Source organism: Fringilla coelebs (assembly GCF_963513975.1).
Source record: "Fringilla coelebs genome assembly, chromosome: 11".
Taxonomy (NCBI): domain Eukaryota; kingdom Metazoa; phylum Chordata; class Aves; order Passeriformes; family Fringillidae; genus Fringilla; species Fringilla coelebs.
This window is the reverse complement of record NC_140037.1, coordinates 4976036-4996299: the sequence shown is the minus strand read 5'-3', so window position 1 is coordinate 4996299 and position 20264 is coordinate 4976036. Positions and strand designations below refer to the sequence as shown.

At 58.9% G+C, this 20264-nt stretch overlaps 4 protein-coding genes across 6 annotated transcripts; all 4 read right to left on the bottom strand.

The window, feature by feature from the left end:
* Positions 1-1767: 1767 nt before the first annotated feature.
* SLC25A14 (solute carrier family 25 member 14) lies at positions 1768-8798 on the bottom strand. Of its 3 annotated transcripts, XM_084213056.1 has the most exons (10): positions 8682-8798; positions 8514-8587; positions 7594-7688; positions 6443-6486; positions 5863-5948; positions 4965-5060; positions 4442-4566; positions 3204-3339; positions 2762-2842; positions 1768-2176 (listed from the first exon to the last, which is right to left on the bottom strand). In XM_084213056.1, exons 1-10 carry the CDS (start codon positions 8743-8745, stop codon positions 2135-2137), a joined length of 843 nt encoding a protein of 280 aa, XP_084069182.1. In that variant the 5' UTR covers positions 8746-8798; the 3' UTR covers positions 1768-2134. The 3 variants fall into 3 exon arrangements, with proteins under 3 accessions (XP_084069182.1, XP_084069181.1, XP_084069183.1); XM_084213055.1 differs by lacking the exon at positions 6443-6486 and having other exon boundaries at positions 8440-8587; XM_084213057.1 differs by lacking the exon at positions 6443-6486.
* A 386-nt stretch (positions 8799-9184) lies between these two features.
* RBMX2 (RNA binding motif protein X-linked 2) lies at positions 9185-11395 on the bottom strand. Its single transcript, XM_084212992.1, has 6 exons — positions 11384-11395; positions 11188-11303; positions 11062-11113; positions 10851-10980; positions 10571-10751; positions 9185-10023 (listed from the first exon to the last, which is right to left on the bottom strand). The coding sequence occupies exons 1-6, from the start codon at positions 11386-11388 to the stop codon at positions 9617-9619; spliced, it is 891 nt and encodes a 296-aa protein (XP_084069118.1). The 5' UTR covers positions 11389-11395; the 3' UTR covers positions 9185-9616.
* Positions 11396-11702: 307 nt separating this feature from the next.
* Positions 11703-15059, bottom strand: RAB33A (RAB33A, member RAS oncogene family; the record flags this gene model as incomplete). The annotated part of the gene is made up of 2 exons (XM_084213022.1): positions 14696-15059; positions 11703-12161 (listed from the first exon to the last, which is right to left on the bottom strand). Exons 1-2 carry the CDS (start codon positions 14918-14920, stop codon positions 11703-11705), a joined length of 684 nt encoding a protein of 227 aa, XP_084069148.1. The 5' UTR covers positions 14921-15059.
* A 1607-nt stretch (positions 15060-16666) lies between these two features.
* Positions 16667-20232, bottom strand: MARS2 (methionyl-tRNA synthetase 2, mitochondrial; the record flags this gene model as incomplete). The annotated part of the gene is made up of 3 exons (XM_084212790.1): positions 19995-20232; positions 19517-19851; positions 16667-17866 (listed from the first exon to the last, which is right to left on the bottom strand). The coding sequence occupies exons 1-3, from the start codon at positions 20212-20214 to the stop codon at positions 16667-16669; spliced, it is 1755 nt and encodes a 584-aa protein (XP_084068916.1). The 5' UTR covers positions 20215-20232.
* Between the last annotated feature and the right edge of the window lie 32 nt (positions 20233-20264).

Genomic DNA, 20264 nt, shown 5'->3' with positions numbered 1-20264 from the left:
AGGGAGCCCAGGGTATCCTTGGAGAGGCTGAAACCAAAGAATTGCTGGAACCTGCAGGGCAAAAAGACACCATGACCTGCAGAGGGGCCTTGGATCCAGGCAGAAGGCAGCCATGGCCCTCTGAGAGCTGGTATCTTCTGCCCACTCATGGATCCATGCAGAAGGAACTGGCTGCTGCCCCAAAGAGCCTCTCTCTGTCCTGGAGCTCCCCCTGCACAGCCCTTCAGGTCCCCAGGAACAGCAGGCTGGCTCCAGGCTCCGTGACACAGGTCATATCTAAAGGGAGACCTTGTCCATCATTGACTCACCTCACTCCTGCAGGAGTTTGATGAACTTTGCTGTGATACTTCCAGTGAAATCTATGTAAGTGCTACTAACAGTAAAAAATAATGATTCTATGCACACACTCACTTTGCTAGTCAGGAGTGTATTTAACTAATAGTAACTTGTAATGAAGAAATTCATGAAAGCAAAGCATCTGCATCCTTGTGCTACAGAATCCCACAACACCCCTTAGCCCTCCCAGGGGGACTGACCTTCACAGGGTCTGACAGTGACAGCTCCAGCCCCTACACAAAGTGTCACGAGCCTCTTCTGCCTCATGAGCTGGAAAAATCCAAGCTGCCAGGAAATGGGCAGGACTGAGAGTCTGTCAAACAGGGACGGGGGAGAGGGCGGGTGGGGCAGTGCCAGAGGGCAGGAGCCCTCCGTAACACCCGGGCTCTGAGTGGCCACGGAAGGGTTGTGGTGGCCTTACACATCCTCTACTTCTGTTTGCTCAGGGAGACATTTGGGGAGCCTTTGCCCTGATGCTGGAGAGAGTCCAACCCTCTCTCCAGGGAATGAGATCAAGGACAAGGGAGAAGTGGCAGGGCAGTGAAGAGCAAGTACAGGCTGGAGCCAGTGCCTCCCTCTCCTGCTTTACTGCCATTTTTAGCTTTCATGTATCAGGAGGATGTGTATTTCTACCTTAAACACCTGGGGAGGGATGACTGGTTCCCATGGAGTTTTCCATGCTGAAGTTCCACCCCCAGACCTTCCTGTGTGTGCAGGAGCAGGTTCCCACACAGTGCCTGGCACAGCCTGCTGAGCTGGGCCCTGCACAGAGCCCTGCTCAGGGCAGAATTTCCGCCCAAGCGCTCAGTGGAGTCACCTTCCCTTCCCCTGCAGCTTATACAGGCAGCTCTGACTTTGTAACACCAATTCCCTCCCATTTTTCCCATCGGGATTTGACTAAACATTCCTTGTACAACTTCCACACACACTCAGCTCACAGCAGGCTCAGCCTGTGTCACCAGGGACCCTCATCCAAACCAAAGCCACCCCACGAAGAAGAAAGGGAGCAGGAACATAAAGACATTTGCTTCCATAGCCATAAACATTAAAAAATAACACAAAAATTAGAAGAGGATGACCAAATATCCTGCTCAGCACCAGAACCGCCATTTTCAAGTGCTGAGCTCACCTTTAAAGCACAGTACCTGGCTTTACAAATGATTTGACCAAAAATAGTGTAATAATAAGCAGGAATTTAAGAGACTGAATTTTGGCAAAATTGAGCTGAGAGGGCTCAGTTAGTTAGTTCTGACATTAACAAACTTGGGTTTAGAAACACAACTACTGAATAGAATCCTACAGATTGTTTTTATATAAATATATGGAGAATAAAGGGTTCTACAGCATGGTGAAAACCACACTTCTGTGCTCTACAAGGGCAGACACCCCTGCAAGTGAATGAGCACAGACCCAGACTCAAGCCATCCAGTCAATAAATAATTTAATGAAGTTACAAGTTCTGCAAGAAACATGATGACAATGGCACCTTCACGGGCCCCGCCCAGCACGGGCACAAGAGGAGACCCACACCTGCCAGCCACGAGCCACAGTGCCCCAAAGGCCACTGGAACGCACAGATCTTCACAGAAGATATTCCTGCAGGCCCAGGCACGCGACACCTCCGGGTGGGAAACACGTCTGTGCCAGGCAGCTCGTGCTCCAGGGACCATGCATGTGGGGAGAGCCCAGCCCACAGGGACCAAACACCACGACATGGGGACGGTGAGATGAAGAGGGAGGCGGCAGCACAGCTCTGATGCCAGCCCTAAGGATGACTCTGGTGAGATGAGGGCAGCTCTCAGAAGGGGAGGCGCTTCAACTGCTCATATGTGATAAAAAACTGAAGGGAGCGTCAAGGAACTGGGACAGATGTGAGGGAGCTGCCTGGCAGGGTGGGCAGAGCATTCAGCTGGGCTGGACACCCATCCAGGGAGCTCCTTAAACCCACTCATGGAGCTCCCTCTCCAGGCAGTACAACCTGACCTGCCCAGGTAGAACAGAGCTGGGGTACAGCTGCTGCCAAGAGTGGGGAGAACAGACCCAGAGCAAACCCAGCCTTGCCCAGACCACTGGGAGAAGGAAATGGCTCCAAGCCCAGACTGGGAGATCTTTACAGTGAACTTCCCCCCCAGTTTCAGCAGGCAGAATGCCCTGGCTCAGCACACAGCAGCGCTGGTCCTGCACAGTCAGCACCTGCCTCAGCAGCAGAATGTTCCCCACGATTCCCTCCCAAACAGGAGCTCATCCGGGGAATCTCCTGCAGCCCAGGCCCAGCCAAGCCCTCAGAGGCTCTAGAGGAACCATCAGCAGTGCCCATTAGGGTCTCCAGTGTACCCCAGTGGGGTGTCAGGTCTGCCCTGCCCTTCCCAGCGGGGTTCTCCCCTTGTCCCACTCCACTACCTCCCAGCAGCACAGGGAAGGATACGATGATGTTCCAGGGACCCAGACGAAGCCAGTTGGGCCAGAAGCCTTTGTAGAGTGCAAAGAAGCCCTCACTCTTCCATGTCTGGGAGGAGAGACAAATGGATGAGGAGACACACCAGGCCCATGCCCTGCCCACCTTCCTCCCCAGTGCCTCCCCGCTGGCCCTGCCCAGCTGCTGCAGAGAGCAGACAGCCCCATGCAAGCGTGTGAAGCATCACCTGCAGTCTCTGAACCCAGCTAACTGCATCATGGCCTGAATTTTGTTCCAGGAGGCTGGGAGGACGCTCAGGCTGACAGTGGCCTCAGGGAAGTAACTCCGGGCCCTCTCCCACCTCACTGACAACACACTATGACACTGCAGGAACTCACTGCTCCCAGTAAGTGTGGTGCTGAGGCCTGGCCAGCCTCCAGGGACAGGGATGTGCCCACCTGTCCCCCCTCACCTTGACGAGGCCATCCAGGGTGCCCTTGTAGAGCTCAGTGCTGCCCACGATCGCGCGCTGGTTCATCATCCGCGTCCGCACCACGTCCACGGGGTTGGAGGCAATGGCTCCTGCCAGCCCGCACGTGAAGCTGGAACTGCACACCAAATCAGGGCAGGGACAGCCCTGGACACAGCCACTCCCGCTCACAGACACAAAATACCTTCCACTGGACTTTAGCAAAGGCATTTAGCACTGGACATGAGGTGCACTGCTTGCTCCTACCTGGAAAAGGGGCAGCAGCGGGGCTGCCACAGGACCCTGCAGAGCTCAGGGGAGGGAAATGCTCAGCTCAGCTAAGCCAGACCCTCACCTGAGCCCACAGCTGGTTCCACAGGGCACTGGCAGCCCTGCAAGGGTCCCAGGTGCTGCCCAGGTGACACAGACCTGAAGGCACCCCCTGGGAGCGCACATCCTTCCCGCCAGAACAAACATTTCTTTGGGAAGGGGAGAGGAAGAGCAAAGACACCAGAAAGGACCACAGAGCTGCCAGTGTCCCCCTCCACAGAGGGTCTAGGGCTCCTCACCCTCACCCAGCTGGCAGCCAATGGAAGCACTGCAGCATCTGCAACATGGAGGTGGAAAAGGATTTTGGTGCTCTCTGACAGCCCTGCCCAGAGCAGCTGACTGCAACACTGACTGCTCTGGGTCCTGCCAGCTTTGTGCTGGCTCGTCTCTCAAGGCTCTTCCAGCAGGGGCTGCAAGATCACAGGGTCTGGACAGATGAGGACTAGGGACTGGAGCAGCTTTTGAGGGATTGTTACACGTAGCTACACACATGGATCTCCTGCCTGGCTCATATCAGGGCACAGATGTGGGGCAACATTTCTGTCATTACGCAGCTGAAACCAAGCTGGCATTTCATGCCACCAAAGGATTTCTGCCAGGTCCTTTCCCAAGGAGGTCTCTGGGATGTGGGGATGGATTAGCGGTGGCCTTGGCAGCGCTGGGGGAACAGTTGGACTCAACAGTCTTGGAGGTCTTATCCAACCTTAATGATTCCATACCTGCTGCTAACTCTGAGCCATTCCAGCTGACAGAGCAGATCCTCTGGAAGCATTAACCCTGCTCCAGATCCTCTGGAAGCACTAACACTGTTCCCTGCAGCTCCAGAGCACTTGCTCCATGAATGGTCTCTCCCCAGCCCCACCTGGCTGCTCTGGCTCACACGGCCCCACAAGCCTGCAGCAGGTACTCACACAAAGTGGGCAAAGATGGTGTCCCCCATCAGGCCTGACAGGATCAGATGCTTCTTGGTGATGTCGTAGACTGGCAGCTCCACCCCCACCACGATGGCCGCTCGCTGGGCCGTGGGGACAACACCCTGTGCAGCACAGACACTGTCACCAACTGCAGCCACATCGCCCAGCTCCTCGCAGGGCCTTCTCCTGACAGCCCTCCCTGTACCCTCCCTGCAAGCACACCACCTGCTTCCCAGCTTTGCTTCAAAGCCAAGGAGGATAACTCCACCCTGGCAGTGTTATTCCAGCTGCATTATCTCCACACTGCTTCCCTGCTCCTAGCACCAGCACATGGGAACTAGGCTGTCACCCCCTCACCTTCTACACCAATTTCAACACCAGAAAATATTCTGCCCCACAAGAGCAGCAGTTTAAGGGGCCAGGAGGAGCTCCTTGCTAATGAACAGCAGGAGAGCACCTGCTTCCCTAAGATTGTTCTTACTTCTGCTGCTGCTGGGAGATTCTAGGAGTTGGTGCTCACCCTCCAGAGGCCTCGGGTACCTTCCTGCTGGTAGATGTCAATGAAGCTGCCAATCATCCCACCCTGGAACAAGCTGCCCTGAGCCTGCATTCGGATCTGAAAGAAAGGGAAGAGTCAGCAGGCGGATGTCAACACCTGTCCTGACACCAGCACTTGGCCACAGGGCAAGGACACCAGGAGCAGCAGCTCCATGGAACTCCTGGGAGAAGGAACAGAGCAGCTCAGAGCACACACTGTTCTCCATGTCCCTCTCCCTGCAAACCACACAGACAAGGATGGCAGCAGGCAGGGGGCAGGGGCTGCAGCAGGGTGGGGACACAGGAAATTGAGGAACAAGGCCCTTCCCCTGAAAGCAGTCCCAGAAGGGGGATCTACAGGAAGAAGAGTGGGGAAGTTCTCCAGGCTCTCTCTGCCCAGAGCCTGGCTACCCTGAGCCCAGGGCACCAGGCAGTTCCCACTGGGCTCTGCTCACTCCCTGTAACAGACAGGCCCTTGGGGCAGTGTCAGCACCGAGACCCAGGGGACAGAAGCAGCTGGCTCACTTGGCCCAGGTCGGATAACACAGCTCCCACCCCTCACCAGTACAAATGTCATGATCCTTGTTGCTGAGAGAAGCTGTGACTGCTCCATCCCTGGAAGTGTTCCAGGCCAAGTTGGACAGGGTTAGGAGCAACCCACTCTAGTGGGAGGTGTCCCTGCCCGTGGCAGGAGGTGGAAGGAGATGGCTTTTCATGTCTGTTCCAACCCAGGATTCTGTGATCTTTAAGAGCTGTGTTTTTAAACATCTGGCCTTTGGTCCCCATTCATTAAAAAAACCCAAACAAGCAGAACTGGCGGCTCAGGGAGCACTGAGCTGCTCCTCCCACAGGTCCTACAGCCAGCCAGGAGCAGCCCTTACCTTCAGCACATCTGTGGGATTGGCCAGCGCAGAAGAGATGACCCCCGAGACCACCCCACAGATCACATTGATGAGCAACGTTTCATCTGCAAGCAAGGGAAGAAGGTCAGACCCTCACAGGAGGGGGCACGGTAGGAGGGAACAAGGGCTGGGTAGAGCAGCTCAGTTCTCAAATCAGATGGTGAAGCTGCAGGAGCAGGGCTTGGTTAGGTGCCACAGCCCATGACAGGTCTGTCCCCACACCTGTCAGGGACAGAAGGTGGCAGCTGAAACACTCAGCAATGCACTCTCAGAGGGTCTGACTGATGAGAAGGAAAATCCTTGGACACGTGAAAATTGTGAACAATTATCTGAGATTTCTCATTGCAGGGATGAGCCAGGACAGAGGCGGAGAGGGACAACCCAGAATTTCCCCAGGCCCCCTGGATTAGCCTACACACAGCCACTTGGAGCCGGCTGAGAATCGAGAGCAGGCAGGGAGTTAGATGTGGTTAGTGCCAGGGAATAACCCCAGATTCCAGGCCCAATGTTAGGATGATGGTTACATTGGGAAAACACACAGGCCTTTGCTGGTACTGACCACGACACTTCCCAGAGGACACCAGGCCACTGGCTGCCCCAGGCCTGTAGGGAGACAAACATTCAGGCATGGAGCTCAGAGATGAAGAGGCTCTGAGCTCTGAAGGGGTGTGGGGACTATGTACACAGACAGAACCAGGCAGGGAAAGGCCTTACTAAAGCAGGACAGCAGGCCTGAAAGGATGTCTAGAGTCACAGAATCTCCTGAGATGGAAGGGTTCCACAAGGAACCCAGTCCAACTCCTGACCTGGCACAGACACCCCAACAATCCCACCCTGTGCCTGGGAGTGCTGTCCAAATGCTCCTGGAGCTCTGGCAGCATTGGGGCAGTGCCCCATCACCCTCTTAGGAAAAAAACGCTCTCCTGATACCAACCTAAATCTCCTCTGACACAGCTTCATATCTTGAGTGTGCTGCATTTTCCCTGCCCATCCCGCTTTCCCTGGCTGGAATGGTGTTACAACATTTCCTCATATCACAGCAGGGATAGAAATCTCACCTGCAGATCTCGGTGCTCCCTCAGGGAACATCCACCAGACTCTTGCTGCTCCACTCCTCAGACAGGAGCTGCAGAGTAGCACAGGTCAAGGGCACTGGTGGAACCTCACCTTTACAGTCAGGGCCAAAGCCAGAGAGCTGGACTGCACAATTCCTATCCAGAATGTGCCTGGCTGTGCCAGGGGAGGCTCAGGTTGGACATCAGGAGGAATTTCTTCATGGAAAGGGTGGTCAGGCATTGGCAGGGGCTGCCCAGGGAGGTCTGGAGTCCCCATCCCTGGAGGTGTCCAAAGAAGGACTAGAGGTGGCACTCAGTGCTGTCAGCTGGGGACAAGGTGGGGATCAGACACAGGTTGGACATCTTTTCCAAACTAAAGGATTCTGTGATTCTCCTATGATTCCGTGAAAGGAAGGAACCTGGCTGGAAGGAAATGTTTGGGTAGGAGCCACAGAGCACAGCGAGGTTCCCATCAGGACTGAATCCAATCCTTGCTCTCACTGACAAACAAAACTGCAGCACCCAGTAATGGAGCTCCATTCCTGTGGGAATCTTGGGGTGGAAAGGACAGAGCAAGGAATGAGCAAAACACACAGCCCAGAGTGTAAGGCAGGGGAGCTGGGAGGTGCCTGTGCTGCCCTTCCCCGACACTGACCTTCCATGCGATCCACAAAGAGCCGCTTCAGGCTCTGATAGATCCCGATCTTGATGGTGCCGTAGGACGCCTGTCTCAGCAGAGCCGGGGCGATCCTGAGGGGGAATGGACCCTGAGCATCCCTGCGGGCCAGCCGGCCACTCCCCACCCGCCCTCAAACCCCCGGCGCCAGGCACGACCCCGCTGGGGCTCCGAAGAATGCGGCTCTGCCCGGGTTATTCGGGATTGCCCCGCGCCCCCCCAGGCCAGACGATGGAACCCATGCAGCCCTGGCCTTGCTCCCTGCCTCGGGAACACCGGGGACTCCGCTCAGGGGGACAAGGCAGGGAGGGATCCGGGGGGTCACAGCAGCGTACAGGAAATGGGGGGCCGGGACGGGCAGGGAGCAGAGGGATGCCGTGACAGAAGGTGGAAGAGGGGACCCGGGCTGGGGAGGGGGTGCCGAGAAAGAGGCAGGGCAGGGCCGGGACGGGCAGAGGGCAAGAAGCCGGGATGGGTGGGAGAGACCCGGGGAAGGCAGGGGGAGATGCCGGGGTGTGGGAGAGGGCCCGGGGTGGGCAGTGGGAGTGCCTGGGGTGGGTGGGGAGGAGAGAGATGCCGGGCTGGTGGGGGCGAACATGACAGACGGGGCGATGCTGCGGCCGAAGAGGAGCGCAGCACAGGCGGTGGGAGCTGCTGAGCCAGAGGAGAAGGAGCCGGGGCAGATGCCGGGATGGCCCGGGTGGGTGCAAGGAGTCACCGGGCAGGGGGGAGAACCGGTGGCAGATGGGTGGGTGTCCCGGTACGGATGGATGGGGCCCGGGGGAAGCGGCAGCCGCTGCCGACGGGCCCGGCCCCGGTGCTCACCCCGAATACAGGGCCCGTCCGCCCTCCTCGCGGCAGATGCGGAAGAGCGCGTGGAACATGCCCCGGTACCGCACCTCGCGGAACCGCGCGTCGGTGCTCTGACCCTGCACCTGCAGCCGCGTCTTGGTGAGGTCCACGGGAAACGTGCCTGCGGGGATAGCGGGGACAGCGGCCTCAGCGCCCGCCGGTACATGTGCCGTCCCGCCCGTCCCGGTCCCGCCCGCCCGGCCCCCGCGCCTCACCGAACTCGGCCACGATGGAGGCGAGCCCGCCATACACGAAGGGTTTCCAGTTGAGCGCGGACATCGCATGGCGGGCGGACACCGCCGCGCGCGCCGCCGCCACCGGGCCGGGACCGGAACCGGAACCGCGACCGGAACCGGGCTCTGCACCGCCGCGCCGCGCGTGCCCCCTGCCGGCCCCGGCTCTGCACCGCCCGCGCCGGAACGGTGAAAGCCGCAGGGGCTGCCCGCACCCCCCTCGGCTGTCTCAGAGCGGTCCCGGCTGCTCCGTGGAGGAAATTCCCCCTTGCAACCAGAACCGGCACGGACCCGGACTGGAGGGATTACTCGTTATAGGAACCAAACCCAGCTAAAGCCCCTCCCTTCTCTACCCTGCAAATCCCACACTCCATCGCTCCCGGTTTTCCAGCCAAATAAGCCTAAAATCAGCGTAAGAAAAACAGACGACACCTCCTCCCTGACCCACAGACAGGAACTCTGCTCCCGGGACCAGCGTCTCTCTAACAGGAACTTTTATTAAGAAACCTTTAAAGAAACCCATAATAAATCACCCCAACACAGCAGTGCAGCCCTATGGATACATCACAGAATCCAGAAGATGGTGCGTGGGCACAGGGCCCAAACCTGGCCCACGAGGCCAGACAAGACACCCAGCAGCCTCTGCCCCCAGTGCAAGAGGGGGACGCCACCCCAAGGGATTTAGGGAAGGGGAGCATCCTGCTGCTGCCAGCCTTCACTGCTTGACACTCTCCCCAGTCGAAGGACAGACCGCTGTCCCAGCCAGCAGCACAGGCAGCGTGGAGAGCCCTGGCCCATGGTGGGATGAGAGGCAAGGGGAAGCTCCCAAAGGAAAGGTCCAGCCATGGTATCCCAGGAGCTTGGAGCAGGTTTGGGCAGGCTCAGAGCCTCCCTCACCCTAAATGCTCACCCAGGGCTCAGCAGCGACCAGAGTCTCTGCCAGAGCCCCGCTCCCTGTGCCTGGAATGGGGCTCCCGAGATCTGCCTCCCCTGGGGGACGTGTCTTGCCGGCTGCGGTGCCCGTCGCCCCTCCTGCCAGCCTCCTCCCTCTTCTCCCGCTCCTCCCAGGAGCCGCTCTGGCCCCTCTGCTCGCGGCAGTTCTTGTCCCCCCTGCTGTCCGAGTGCCGCTGGTGCCGCCGCTGCTCCTCATCCCGCTGCATCCTGCTCCCAGCGCTCCTGCCGGCGCTCCCGCCAGCATAGCGCTCGTACCCGGGGTCCTCCTTCTCCTTCTTGATCTTGATCCTGGGATGGGGCTCCTCTGTGCTCACTCGCTTCGCAGCTTGTGGGCTCGACTTTGACCGTTCTGCTCTGCTCTGCTGCTTCTCTGGAATTAGGGTTCACATTTCAGGATGGACCAAACTCCAGGAGCAGCTTGCTCCCCACAGCTCCCCTAGCACCATCCCAGCTCATCTTCCACTACAAATTCTCCCCCTCCACCCAATTTCCCAGCCTGCTTCCCCCTCAGGAAGATCCCAGTTCGCTTCCAATCACAACTTTTCCTCCTTCAGCTGCAGCCACCCCACTGCTCTCTTTAACATCCACATCATGTTCTTCCCAGCAATGCTGGGCATTTCCAAACCACTTGGAATGCTGAGAATTTCCAACTTCCCTTTCACTCCCTTTCCTCAGTAATACTGTGATCCACTTAGTGGAAATTACCTCTCCAGACCTGAGGACTCTTCCCTCGTGTCTCTCCTTCTTCTCCCTCATTTTTGAGCATCTCCTCACCACTCTGTAGCAACACCTTATTTCTATCCTCATTTTGTGCCCATTTTTGTTTCTCCAATCTTCTCTCCAGGCAGACTCCAGCCCCCAAAACCCTACCATGTACATGCCCACCTGGAATCCAGCCTGCCAGGAACACTTCTTACCTTTCTGCTTTTTCACGGGCACATCCTCATCCTCAGACGGGGAGTCGGATGAGGTGTGAGGTGGCGTTTTAACCCCACAGCCCTTGGCATGGAGGGCTCTAGTCACGTCATCCCAGTCCTCAGACTCCTTGGGGGGCCGGTAGTTGGCCACGTGGTCCACGCGGATGGTCCGTCCCTTGATCTGCGGGGCCGGGGTGTCACCGCCAGCTCCGGCTCCCAGGGCCGCTGCCGACGGGAGGGAGCACTCAGGGAGCCACGGCAGCACCCGAGCTCCACTCACCTTGATCCCATTGAAGTTATCCACAGCCAGGATGGTACTTCTCTGGTCCTCATAGCACAAGAAGCAGAAGCCCTTGGACTTCCCGGTCTTCTTGTCCCGCACGAGGTTGATGTTGACGACCTCGCCGTACCTGTGACACACACGCCGTCGGCGCGAGTGACACACAGCCCGGCAGCGCCCGCGGCGGCGGGGCCGGGGCTGCGCTACTTACTGCGAGAACACGCAGATGACATCACCCTCGGTCAGCGCATAGTGCAGCCCGCCTGCGGGGAGAGGGGAGGGAAGGAACGGGTCAACAGCACCGGTACCGGCCCCCGCCCCCTAGCCCGGTCCGTACCCACAAAGATCCAAGCGCTGTCCTTGTACTCCGCGTGCCACGACACCGCCTCCTGCACGCCCAGCTCCGCCTCCCGCGCGTTCAGCTCATTGATCAGCTTTACCTTCGTCAGGGGGCTGCGGGCGAGGCACCATCAGCACCGGCACCGGCGGGACAAGGCCGAACCCGGCCTGCGCCCCCACACCCCCACACCTACTTCATGGCGGCGGCAGCGCGCACTGCGCCTGCGCGCGGCACCGCCCCGCCCCGCGCCGAGGCGGACGTAGCCGATAGCAGCCGAATCGACCGATTATAGCCGAGTGGGGCCGAGTTGAGCCGATTGCGACCGAGCCAGGGCAATAATTACCCTGAGCTAGCCCGAGCAGGGCCGAACAGGGCCGATTGCAGCCGAATCAGACCGATTGTGGCCGGGCCGAGCCGATCACAGACGATTACGGCCGACCGGGCTGAGGCGCAAAGCAAGAGTCGGAGCGCAGGGGGCTCAGAGCCTTTATTGGGGTCCGGGCGGGTCCCGCTCAGCACGGGCAGGAGCCCTTCCCGCTGGCCTCCTCCAGCCGCCGGGGGTGCGGCTGGGGCTGCGCCGGCCAGCCCTCCGTGTCCCGGCAGGGCAGCGAGCGCTGCGCCTTCAGCCGGCACACCAGGCACATGAAAATCGCGTCCACGTTCTGGCTTTCCTGTGGGTCCTTGGCCGAGGTCTCAAACAAAAGCATGTTGTGAGCGTCGGCGAACTTGAGGGCCAGGCTGGATGGCACCTGGATCAGGTCTTTCAAGTCACACTTGTTCCCCACGAGCACCCTGGGGACGAGCGGGGGCACCGCGTGCCCGTTGCACTCCTCGATCCACGTCTTGAGGTTGGTGAAGGAGCTCATCTTGGTCACGTCGTACACGAAGACCACGGCGTGCACGTTGCGGTAGTAGTGCTCCACCATGCTCTTCCGAAACCTCTCCTGGCCAGCTGTGTCCCACACTTGCACCTGGGAAGTGAAGCAGACAAGAAAAGATGCTACAGGAGTTTTTAGCATGGCCCTGGCAAGGCCATGGGGAAGGGGTTGCGGGAGGACTTCCTGCTGTCCGGGTTTCAGAGAGTCCCAGCTTGTTTTGGACTGGAAGGTAACTAAAAGGTCATACAGTGCCACCCCCTGCCATGGGCAGGGACACCTTCCACTATCCCAGGTTGCTCCAAGCCACATCTGACCTGGCCTTGGACACTTCCAGGGATCCAGGGGCAGCCACAGCTTCTCTGGGAAACCTGTGCCAAGGCCTCCCCATCCTCACAGCCAAGAATTTATTCCCAATATCCAATCTAAACCTGCCCTCCTTCAGTTTAAGCCATTGTCCTGTCCCTCCATCCCTTGTCCCAAGTCCCTCTCTGGCTCTCTTGGAGCCCTTTCAGGCACTGGAAGAGGATCTAAGGCCTCCCCCAAGGCTTCTCTTCTCCAGGCTGAACAACCCCTGCTCTTCCAGCCTGATTCAGAGGGGCTGCAGCCCTCAGAGCATCTTTTCAGCCTCCTCTGGACTCATTCCAACAGATCCGTGTCTATTTGTGCACCAAATCCTATGCCATGAATGAGAACGCTGACGATTTCGCAGAGGAAATGAGAAAAGGAGGAGGGAGAGTCACCCTTTGTGTAGGAGCACAGTGGGAGGGCCAGGAGCTCTGTGGGAATGGGTAAGGACCCAACAGAGCTCATGGGGGGTTAAAAAACAAAACATCACAGATGATATTGTAGGGGGTCTCTGCTATAGACCACTTGGCCAGGAAGAGCAAGCAGATGAGGTGCTCTGTGGACAGTGAGCAGCAGCCTTGTGTTTGCAGCCCCGGTTCTCACAGAGAACTTCAGCCACCCCAACATCTCATGGAAGGACAGCACAGCAGAGCACAGACAATCCAGAACATTCCAGGACACCATCATGACAACTTCCTGACCCGAGTGACAGAGATGGCAGGAGACCTCTGGGCTGGATGAGCAGACAATGACGTGGATTGGGAACTGGCTGAATGTCTGGGCCTAGATGGTGCTGGTCAGTGACTCCAAGTCTGGTTGAACACTGCTAACCAGCAGCGTGCCCCAGGGGTCAGTCTGGGTTCTCCTGGTCATATTTTGTAGCCTGAAGTGGCAATTTCCCAGTTAATCCAAATTGCCCGGTACCCATGGAGACAGTACCTGCCTCGGAGTCTTTCCAATTGAAAAATGCTGGCAAAGCAGAGCTGCTGCTCAGTCCTTTCAGGGCCAGTCTCTCCCAGGCAGAGCAAGAGAAGGAGGGTCCTTGTCCCACTTCTCACCTCCTCTCTAGGATACATATCCCAGGAAAAGGCTGGTTTGCTGCACTACCTCCCACTCCTGCCCACTGGAGCTCAAATCATATCCAAAGGTAGAAAACCTGGCAACATTTCCTGGATAGTGGCAGCAAACAGGCTCCGTGCCAGCCTGCACCACAGCTCACGCCGGCATGGCTCCGTGGGGCTGGACAGAGCTGGGGAGGGCAGGGAGGATGAGCACCTCTAAAGAAGAGAGGGAAAAACATTCATGGACAGCAGAGAAGCACAGCTAAAGCTCTCACCCACCAACACAAGGTCAGGTTTCATTGTGAGTTCAACTTTTGATCAGCCATCTGTCAGTACAGCAGCGATGTTTGTTCTTCCAGCACCAGCCTCAGGGGCTGTGGGTGCTGATCCCCAGAGCTGTGCAGGCCAAGCTCCACCACAAACTCTGCTCCCGGCTGGTTCCTACCAGTGCCAGATTTGTTCTGACACACCAGCCAGAGCTCTTCAGGTCTGGGCTGATCATTTTTTACAGGTGTCACACCAGCCTTCATAAGAAAATTCCTCCTGCTGCAATTACAGCTCCAGGTGCAGCTGGGAGCAGGTTCCTGCACTGCTGCTGCTGGCTTGTGTGAGCTCTCAGCCTTCCAGTGTGGCTGCTGCCAGCCCACCGCCCTCTGCCCCTCCAGACCCCCTGGCTGTGGCACAGAGTCCTGTCCCCCATCCCACCGCAGCTCTACCCCTCTGCTGGTCCAGTGTCTGGATCTGGAGCCACCCCAATGCTGCGAGGATCCAGCTGTGCCCATTGCAAGGGTGGCAGTGACTCGCCCTGAGCCATCAGTTCTGATCTCTGCATGCTCAAGCCAACCCCAGAAATAGTGACAAGGCAGCAGGGACTGGTCCAGGGCCATCTCTGCAACACAGGGACGAGAATTCTTCCCTGGCCCTGTTCCCTCCCTCCAACTGGGATGAAAGGAAAAGCCCCCAGGAGGGGTTTGGCAAGAGGCAGGGATGGGGACCGGCTGCCATCGCTGCTGGGGCTGCTGCCGGCCAGATCAAGGCCGGTGCAGGGCCCACCGGGGACAGAGTGGGGCTAACGGAGGATAGAGCAGGGCCCACTGGCACCGGTGTGGAACCCACAGAGGGCAGAACGAGGCCCACCAGGGCCGGTGTGGGACCGCCCGCGGGCTTAGCGGGTCCCTCCAGGGCCGGTGTCAGCCAGCCCGGAGCCGGTGCGGGGCCCACCTTGATGCGCTCCCCCTCGATCTCCACCGTCTTCTCGCGGAAGTCCACGCCGATGGTGGCCTCGGTCTTGCCGGGGAAGGTGCCCCCGCAGAAGCGGAAGGTCAGGCACGTCTTTCCCACGTTGGAATCTCCGATCACGATGATTTTGAAGATGCGGGTCTGCACGTAGGGCTCCAGCGCGGGGTCGGGGCCCGGCGGCCGCCCTCCGCCGCCGCCCGCCGCCATCCCTCCCGCACCGCTACCGCCTCACCGGCTCATAGGGGCGCGTCGCCCCGCGGACCGGCTACGGCACTGAACGGCACCGGGTTCGCTCCGCGGACCGGCACCGGCACAGCTCCGGATAGCGGCACCGGCACCGCTCGTCTCCGCCCCACACCCCGGCTCCGGCACAGCTCGTCCCCGCCCCGCGGACCGGCACCGGCACAACACGGCTCCACCCCACGCACCGGCACCGGCGCAGCCCCGCGTAGCGGCACCGGCATAGGCCCGCCCAACACACGGGCTACGGCACTGCGCGGTCCCGCCCCGCGAACCGGCACCGGTACAGTCCCACGTACCGGGACCGGCACCACACGGTTCCGCCCCACGCACCGGCTACGGCACGGCCCGTCCCCGCCCCGCGTAGCGGCACCGGCACCGCGCGGCTCCGCCCTACGCTCCCGGCTCTGGCACCGGCCCCGGGCCAGCCCTGCGCCAAGCCACAGACCGGGTACCGAGTGCCTTCAGCCCGGGCCGGCGCGAGCGTTCCCAGAGGAACGGCAGGGACCGGCAGGACTGCGGGCAGCGGGCCTGGCCCCTCCCGAAGGGGGCAAGGGACCGAGGGGCACAGCGGGGCGGGACCAGACAGCAGGGGACACCGACACCCGCACGGTCCCAGTGCCAAGAGGTGGCAGCGGGATCACAACTGCCGGTGCCAGAATGACCCTCTTCATGGCCAGCTGGGCAGCCACAGCCCCCGCGTGCCAGCATCAGACCAGGAAGGGGATGTGTCCCTCCTGCCCCAAGAAACAGGGCAGTGGGGAGCCAGCACCCACGGCAGGAGGGTACGGGGGCTGCAGCAGGAAGCACACACACAAGGATTGCAGAAGTGAGGGGAGCAGGTGACAATCTGCAGGAGGACAGGAGAGCCATGGCAGGAGGGGATGAGGGGACTCAGGTCAGCTGGACTGGGACAGCATCAGGCAGTGGCACAGCAACAGTGGCATGGGGACCGATGGGAACATGGGGCAGAGCCTCAGGCACTGCACTGCTCCAGCTCACACAGCCCAGGTGATCCCAAAAGAACCCGAAGTCCCCAAAATGGGCCTCTGGAAGATGACTCCTGCAATGCTAGCGCTGATGGGACCTGCAGGAGCCAGAGGCTGGGAAGTATTTACCAGAGACCCCCAGTGGTCACCATCACCCCAGTGTCAGTGCCCATCTGCTTCCAGCAGCATGGACATGAAACAGGGTGCACTAAGCCTTGCAGCAGCTGAAAAAGCCTCAGAAAGCTGAATCTGATGAAACACATGCCCCCCTTTGCCATTCTTGTCACGTCTGCAGGTCCTGCACTGCTGAATGAGACATGCTGTCTGACCATGGCACCATCCTGTCCTAGGAATAAAGAGCAGCCACACAGGATTGTCCCCATTGAGTCTCACTCAGACTAGTTTTGACCCACAAAGAGAGCTCAGTTGAGAGACCCAATGGGCACCAGGGCCCCCCAGAACCATTTCTGACCCCCCCAGCTACTTATGACCTGGCCAAAAACCTGTGGACCAAAAGTGAGATGAGGACATCGCAGAGTGACCCTTCCTCCATCTCCCTGTGAAAGGAAACAACACCAAGGAGGCCCAGGACCAAGCCCATCTCTCCTCAGAGCCTGCTCGATTCTCCCTGCTCAGGCCAGTTTCCCACCCCTCCACACCACCACCAGGAATGGGAAGAAAATGCTTTTAACAATGTTTTCCAGGAATTCCTGTAAGTTTTTATTCACAGAAGCTGTTTGTCAGGGACTTGAGCTTCTTGCTTTCTCTTCATGGTATCCAACTTGCCCAGCCTGCAGAACAAGATGCCAGTGTCAGGTCCAAGCTGCCGCCCCTCAAAGGGACATGGCTTTCCATCATAGCGTGCCAGGAATGTCAGAGCAGAGAGACACCTCTCTCCTGGCCTGACAGCCAGCCGGGACAGCAGCTTATCGGCCGTGTGTGGGACCACAGGCTGTAGGAGCGTCCCATACACGCGCAGGCACTCCAGCGTGACGTGCAGGATGGTGTCCAGCCAGAGCTGCTCTGCAGCATCCCTTCGGTCAAGTTTCCAAGGCCTGTGCCTCTGGAAGAAGCCGTTGGTCTGCCTCACACACTGGGCAATGCATTCCAAAGCCTTGTAGATCTGGAAGCCTTCGAAATAACTGTCCACCTGCACAGGCAGCGAGGCCACTGCTGCCACGAGCTTGTAGTCCTCAGCACACGCCCTGCCTGTGCTTCTTGCCTCTCTGGAATCCAGGACCTTTGGGAAACAGGGCTCTGAGAAGCACGGGTAGGTGTTGCTGGGGTTAATGCTGGGGGCTGTTGAGCGATTCAGCAGCCCCCCAAGGGCATCTGCCAGCTCTGAATTAACCAACTTCACCACCTTCTGATCATAGTAGTCACAATCCCTCTCTGGGACGCCCTGCCGCAGCAGGAAGTACCGGAACCCGTCCACGCCGTACTGCCCCACGCACACGCTGGGGTCCACCACGTTGCCCAGGCTCTTGGACATCTTCTGGCCCCGCACAGTCCAGTGGGAATGCACCAGGATGCGCTCGGGGGGCTCCAGCCCTGCCGCCAGCAGCAGTGCCGGCCAGTACAGCGCGTGGAACTTGAGGATGTCCTTGCCCACGACGTGGTGCACGGCTGGCCACCATGCGCCGTGGCTCTCAGGGTACCCCACCACGCTCAGGTAGTTCACCAGGGCATCCACCCAGACATAGATGGTCTGTGTGGGGTCACTGGGCACGGGGATGCCCCACTGCAGCCGGCTTCGCTCACGGGACACCGACAAGTCTGGCAAGTCCTCGTCCAGCCAACGGAGGACGCACTGGTAGAAAGGGTCAGGAAAAATGGCACGTGGGTTGTCCCGGAGCCAGTCCTGCAAGGGATCCCGAAATGCTGAGAGCCTGAACATGTAATTCTCCTCCTTGGTCCAGTGCACCTGGGACAGCAGGAGAGGAAAGGATTATGGCCCCAAGAACAGGCTGACAATTTGCACACACCATTCTCAGCATGCAGGCTGTCGCACGCTGCCTGTGTCTGGGTGTCGTCCCATGCCATGGGACACTGTCAGCACTTTTCTGTGACTAGTAGCAACCTTCTTACCCAAGATACTGCCTCCTTGGGATCCCCAGGAACACACCTGAGGACTCAAGCACCTGGGATGGTTCAGCATCCTGCTTCTAAAAACACTTATAACCCTGGGAAGGAACACCTTTCCACCTGCCAGGCTGGTGTTACATCAGAAGGGAGTTAGGGAGATGAGAATACACCTTCTTAACAACATAGTTTTGCAATAATAGTGGAAAATCGTGAAAAGACAAAATGACACTGTAATTTCTGCCCTACTGCCACTCCTGGTGCCTACCTTTGTTCTCCTCGGGCCATACTCCTCTTTTTCCTCAATTTATGCTTTAATGCATCGAAGTCACTAACTTTGTTTGCTTACAGCACTTCTCCCCCACAGTTAAATCATTAAATGACACATTTAGCTAAACCAGTGAAAACGTGGTGGGTGGATGTGGTACAAGTGAGCTGTGTAAGGCACTCAGGGATCCCTGGCTGGGTCAGCAATCTTGCAGTGTACAAGGAAGACCTGAAGTGCATCATCAAAGACCTCAGCCACAGGCTCCACCAGATGCCAGAACCCACTCACTCACCAGAAGTCTGGGGTTTATGGCATGTGCAAACTCCTCCTTTTCCTTCACAAAATTCCCAAGGAACAAACTGCCCAACTGCCTCTTTCAGGTTGGAAATAAACCCTCCCATCCTTGCTTACCACACTGCAAGAGCTTCTCTGCTCCATGAACACTCCTGTTTCCTTGGACAGTTCAACACACAGGCGAGGTCAGGAACTGTTCTCAGGGTATTCTTGACTTTGAAGTCTGCTGACTGTTTTAGGTCTAAAGAATGATTACTTTGCCTGGAAACTTATCTTTTCCCCAATTATATCTTAGGTGCTTTCTCAAGAGTTACTATTTGCCAATATAGCCTTTTCTGTGTGGACCAACGCTCTAACATCCCAGTCTCATACAAATAGCACAGGAGCATAACCTGTGTTGAGCTCTGAGCAGGATTACCTGTAATTGCCGGATTAAATCATGTAACTCCACACCTTCTAAGAAAACAGTGGCAGACAGACGCTTGGGATGGTACCACACTCCTGGGTACACCCATTCTGGCTGACCACAGGCAGGTGATGTTACAGTGCTTTAGGCAGGGCCAAAATCCATTTAAGAGATGGGTGAGTGTCCAGAGCCCAAACTGAACTGTCTCACAAAACAGGGTTGAAGTTGGAACCCCTCAGTGAAATACACCCTTATCCTCCTGTTCAGCTTCTGTCATCAATCCTGTAGAACACCATTCCCAGGCCAACAGCCTGTGGACTCAGAAGGGGCTGAATCCTTCCCGTTGCACATAGCTGCAATGTGCACCTGCCAGGTGGGATCTGGCAGCTCTGTGACACTGCACTGAAATACAGGTGAGTCTCAGCCAACACGAATTAATAAAAGGCCACGGGAAGCATTAAGCACCCCAAATCTGGCCGGAGTAGAGCGACAGGCTAGCGCGCAGTGCTCCTGCAGCCCGTTACCTCGTGGCCGGTTTCCAAGGACACCTTGCAGGGGCGGCCCTGGGCGTCCGTGCCCTCGGCCAGCTGGCTCTCGGGCAGGAAGCTCTCCTCGGGCGTGCAGTACCAGCCCTCGTAGGAGCCCTTGTAGAGCACCCCTCCATCGCGGAGGGCACCCCAGAAGTGCCTCACGGCTCGCTGGTGCCGGGGCTCGCTGGTGCGCGTGAAGTCGGTGTAGGCGACGCCGGCCTGGGTCAGGGCCTGGCGGAAGAGCGCAGAAACCCGCTCGCAGAGCTCCGCCGGAGACGTCCCCGCCGCGGCCGCGGCCTGCTGGATCTTCATCCCGTGCTCGTCGGTCCCTGAAACGGAGAGCGGCCGCGGGGTGAGGCCGGAGCCCGCAGCCCCGCGGGGACACAGGGGCCTGGGGACACGGGGAGGGGGTCAGGCCCGGCGGAAGGGGTCATCCCCGGGGGAGGGGGCTCGGACCGGGGGTCTCGCTGACCCGTGCAGAGCCGGGCCGGGCCGGCGGCGCGCAGGCGGCGGTGGCGGAGCAGCGCGTCGGCCAGCAGCGCCGAGTACAGGTGCCCGATGTGCGGCGGCCCGTTCGCGTAGAAGATGGGGGTGGAGAGCAGCAGGCGACGGCCGGGCCCGGTGGCGGCGGCGGTGGCGGTGGCGGCGGCGCGGCGGAGCGGGCGCGGGAGGCGGCGGGGCGGCCGCCACATGTCGGCAGCGGCACCATCGATGCGGCGGCGCGGAGCGGCCGCCCGGAAGC

Bases quoted from the DNA above. Each gene is read 5' to 3' on its own strand.
- SLC25A14 (XM_084213055.1), bottom strand. From the start codon at position 8,745: ATGTCCGCGCTCAACTGGAAACCCTTCGTGTATGGCGGGCTCGCCTCC. The intron at 8,588-8,681 runs GTGAGGCGCGGG...CTATCCCCGCAG, and splicing joins CTCCATCGTGGCCGAGTTCG to GCACGTTTCCCGTGGACCTC. The intron at 5,949-7,593 runs GTCAGTGTCGGG...CCTTGCTTGCAG, and splicing joins CTTTGTGGATCGCATGGAAG to ATGAAACGTTGCTCATCAAT.
- RBMX2 (XM_084212992.1), bottom strand. The intron at 10,752-10,850 runs GTGAGTGGAGCT...CCGGCCCCGCAG, and splicing joins ATAACTTCAATGGGATCAAG to ATCAAGGGACGGACCATCCG. The intron at 10,024-10,570 runs GTAAGAAGTGTT...CCCTAATTCCAG, and splicing joins GCCCGTGAAAAAGCAGAAAG to AGAAGCAGCAGAGCAGAGCA.